This window comes from Limulus polyphemus, unplaced genomic scaffold (assembly GCF_000517525.1).
Source record: "Limulus polyphemus unplaced genomic scaffold, Limulus_polyphemus-2.1.2 Scaffold896, whole genome shotgun sequence".
NCBI lineage: Eukaryota > Metazoa > Arthropoda > Merostomata > Xiphosura > Limulidae > Limulus > Limulus polyphemus.
In genome coordinates this window covers 350,871-353,587 of record NW_013666506.1, presented here as the reverse complement: position 1 = coordinate 353,587, position 2,717 = coordinate 350,871, and the positions used below count along the sequence as shown (strand labels likewise).

General features: G+C 36.4%; 1 protein-coding gene across 1 annotated transcript in view; it reads right to left on the bottom strand.

Moving 5' to 3' along the window:
- The window catches only part of LOC106461092 (neuropeptide CCHamide-1 receptor-like), a 6,431-nt gene extending 4,422 nt beyond the window's left edge, over positions 1 to 2,009 (bottom strand). Inside the window, exon 1 of the mRNA XM_013920881.1 lies at positions 1,502 to 2,009. Coding sequence (XP_013776335.1) covers positions 1,502 to 2,009 — 508 coding nt within the window. The remainder of the gene's footprint in view (positions 1 to 1,501) is intronic.
- Between the last annotated feature and the right edge of the window lie 708 nt (positions 2,010 to 2,717).

The following is a 2,717-nucleotide window of genomic DNA, read 5'->3' as shown; positions in this document are numbered from 1 at the left end:
ATAATAATGTGACGATCAATACCACTATTAGTTGGTAAAAGAGTAGCCCAAGAGTTGGCGGTGGGTGGTGATGACTATCTGCCTTCCCTCTAGTCTTACACTGCTAAATTAGAGACAGCTAGCGCAGATAGCCATTGTGTAACTTTGCGCGCAATTCAAAAACAAACAAAAAAAAAACAAACCAATCGAAAAATAAAGAGGATATAACCTGAAAGTATCATCTGAACGGTTTGTGGAAAAGATCACTGTATTCTTTTACTCTTTTACATAACATGTTCTACTTAACAGCAATCTTTTCCACGAGAAAACGTATGGGATACTATAAATAATTAGAGCGAAAGGAATTTACCCACATTATTTGACCAATATATTACTGTTAAGACTACATATACGAGCACGCAAAATTTTGAAAACAGTGTTGTAGGTGCACTTTAAGAATTTACTCTTTTAAATAAAGAAAACTGAAAACACTTAGTATGCTTGCATACTACAAGCACAGAATCAACGATACATTGCTTTTCCTTACACTTTTGTAATGAAGTTTCTAATGATGCTTTCAATTAAAGATGATGTAATTTATCTTATTGTATAAGCTATATTTTACTAATTACACCATATCTTTTATAAATGGTATGTAGCTGAAAAATACCATAGCTTTGTTATCAATTTTGGATATTAACGAACTTAACATATAATGTATACATTTTATATTTCATTACTTGTGTCACATATATTTACATGATATGTCTTGATAAGATATGCCACATTTACGTGCATGCTATATCTTGCTAATGGTGTAAATTGATGTTAATATTCTAACGGTTTTGCTTATTTTATCTTAGTATTTATGTCATATATTTTTATACACGTTATGTCTTAGGAAAACCACTTTGTACATTAGATTTTCGCTGTTACACCCTAGTTATAGCACTGTTTCTTGTATATCTAAGAGGAAGGAAGACAGTTTGGTGGGTGAGAGGGCATTGACGATGGGTGTCACCATGGCGACAGCAGAAGAGGTAGTGATGGAAGTAGTTTCGGAAGACGTTACTTACACAGTAGATGGCAATGGGATTGAGGCAACTATTGGCGAATATCAGAATGTAGCCAGTAATCTTCCAAGCATGCCAGAAGTCGTTGTAGGCTTCCAAAGAATCCGGGTGAAAGTAAAACCAGAGCATAAAGAGATGACTTGGGAAAAAACAAATGCAGAAAATCCCTACCAGAGATAAGACAGTCCATGCTACTTTTTTGCGAGCTTTCAGCTGGCGGATGTGGTTGACATTCTTAACAACTCTTTCTTTGGTGCTTAAGAGCAGATGCTGGGCCGTCAAGACGTAGAAAACACTAATTATTACCAGTGGGAGTGCGTAGAGGAGCACAAATTTGCACAGCACTATGGCACGAGGATACCAGTGTCCTAGTTGTGAAGGAAATGGATAACATATTTTGATTATCTTCCCACTGCCTGCTAATTTATAGATGAAAGAAAAATAAGCACCTGGAATAGCTAGCCCAATTGATATGACCCAGATGACCATAGCTACGACAATAATCAATAATTTAGAGTGATATGTTTGTTGTTTGCGGAGTGGTGTGGAGACAACCATGTACCGATCCACACTCAAGACGGTTAAGCTCAAGATGGTCACACCCTCTGACAGGTCGCACAGAAATTCACTCATTTTACACACAAACTCTCCATATGGCCAGCTTTCGAATATGTAGATTGTCCCTACAAATGGAACAGTGAACAAAATGACAATCATGTCTCCCACAGACAAACACATCAGGAAGATATTGGAGACACTGTGCATATCGTCATTCCAGAAAAACATCCAGATCAAAGTTCCATTTCCTATCAGACCAACCAAGAAGATGACAACAAACAATGCGGGAACTATATAGGTTTCTGGTCGCACTGAATAAGGTATGTGATCATAATATTGAACTGTCGTGTTTATACTGTCGTTTAAACAAGTCCTGTTGTCGTCGATACAAGTCAACATAATAAACCAAAAGGAATAGCTTAAGACTGGAAAAACCAAAATCTTCTTGACGTTCGATGGATGGTCTAGAGAAACTAGAATCTTTTTGATGTTCGATGAACGTTTTGTGAGGGTTATACCACTTCTAAAAACAATCGGAATTTTTGTCGTTTACGATTCTCAGTGGCTTTTTCAAGACAGAAATATTGTTGATGATAAGAGACTAGAACGCTGAGGTGAATTATGGAGAACTCTGGTTGCCACGACTTCGAATGAGTGCTTCAAGTGATTAATGTAGAAATAATAATGAAGACCCAAATTTTAGACGAAAGATTAACAAGCTAGGATTTTCACGACGATAATATCAAAGAGAGATACGGCCGTTTCCACTCAAAACCAGAAACTAGTTAACTCCAAAGACTTCACACGGGTGTCGAACTCGATAGGATGTGGCCATACGACCGGCAAAGCTACAAAAATAAATAAACAAAATATTTAATATATATATATATAATTTTATGAATATAAACTCTCATTGTCCATTACTCAACAATGTGTAAGGCATATTTTAATTTAAGTTAAATTCATTATAACCTAATCAGGAGTGTGTTCATTGGGGTGATGGTAAAACCCCATTGGAGAGCTCTATCTTCCAACAACCCCCATCTGAGATACTGTATTTTCAGAGTTGTTACTCTTACTGAGATGAAAGTGTTAAAGTTTTTGCCC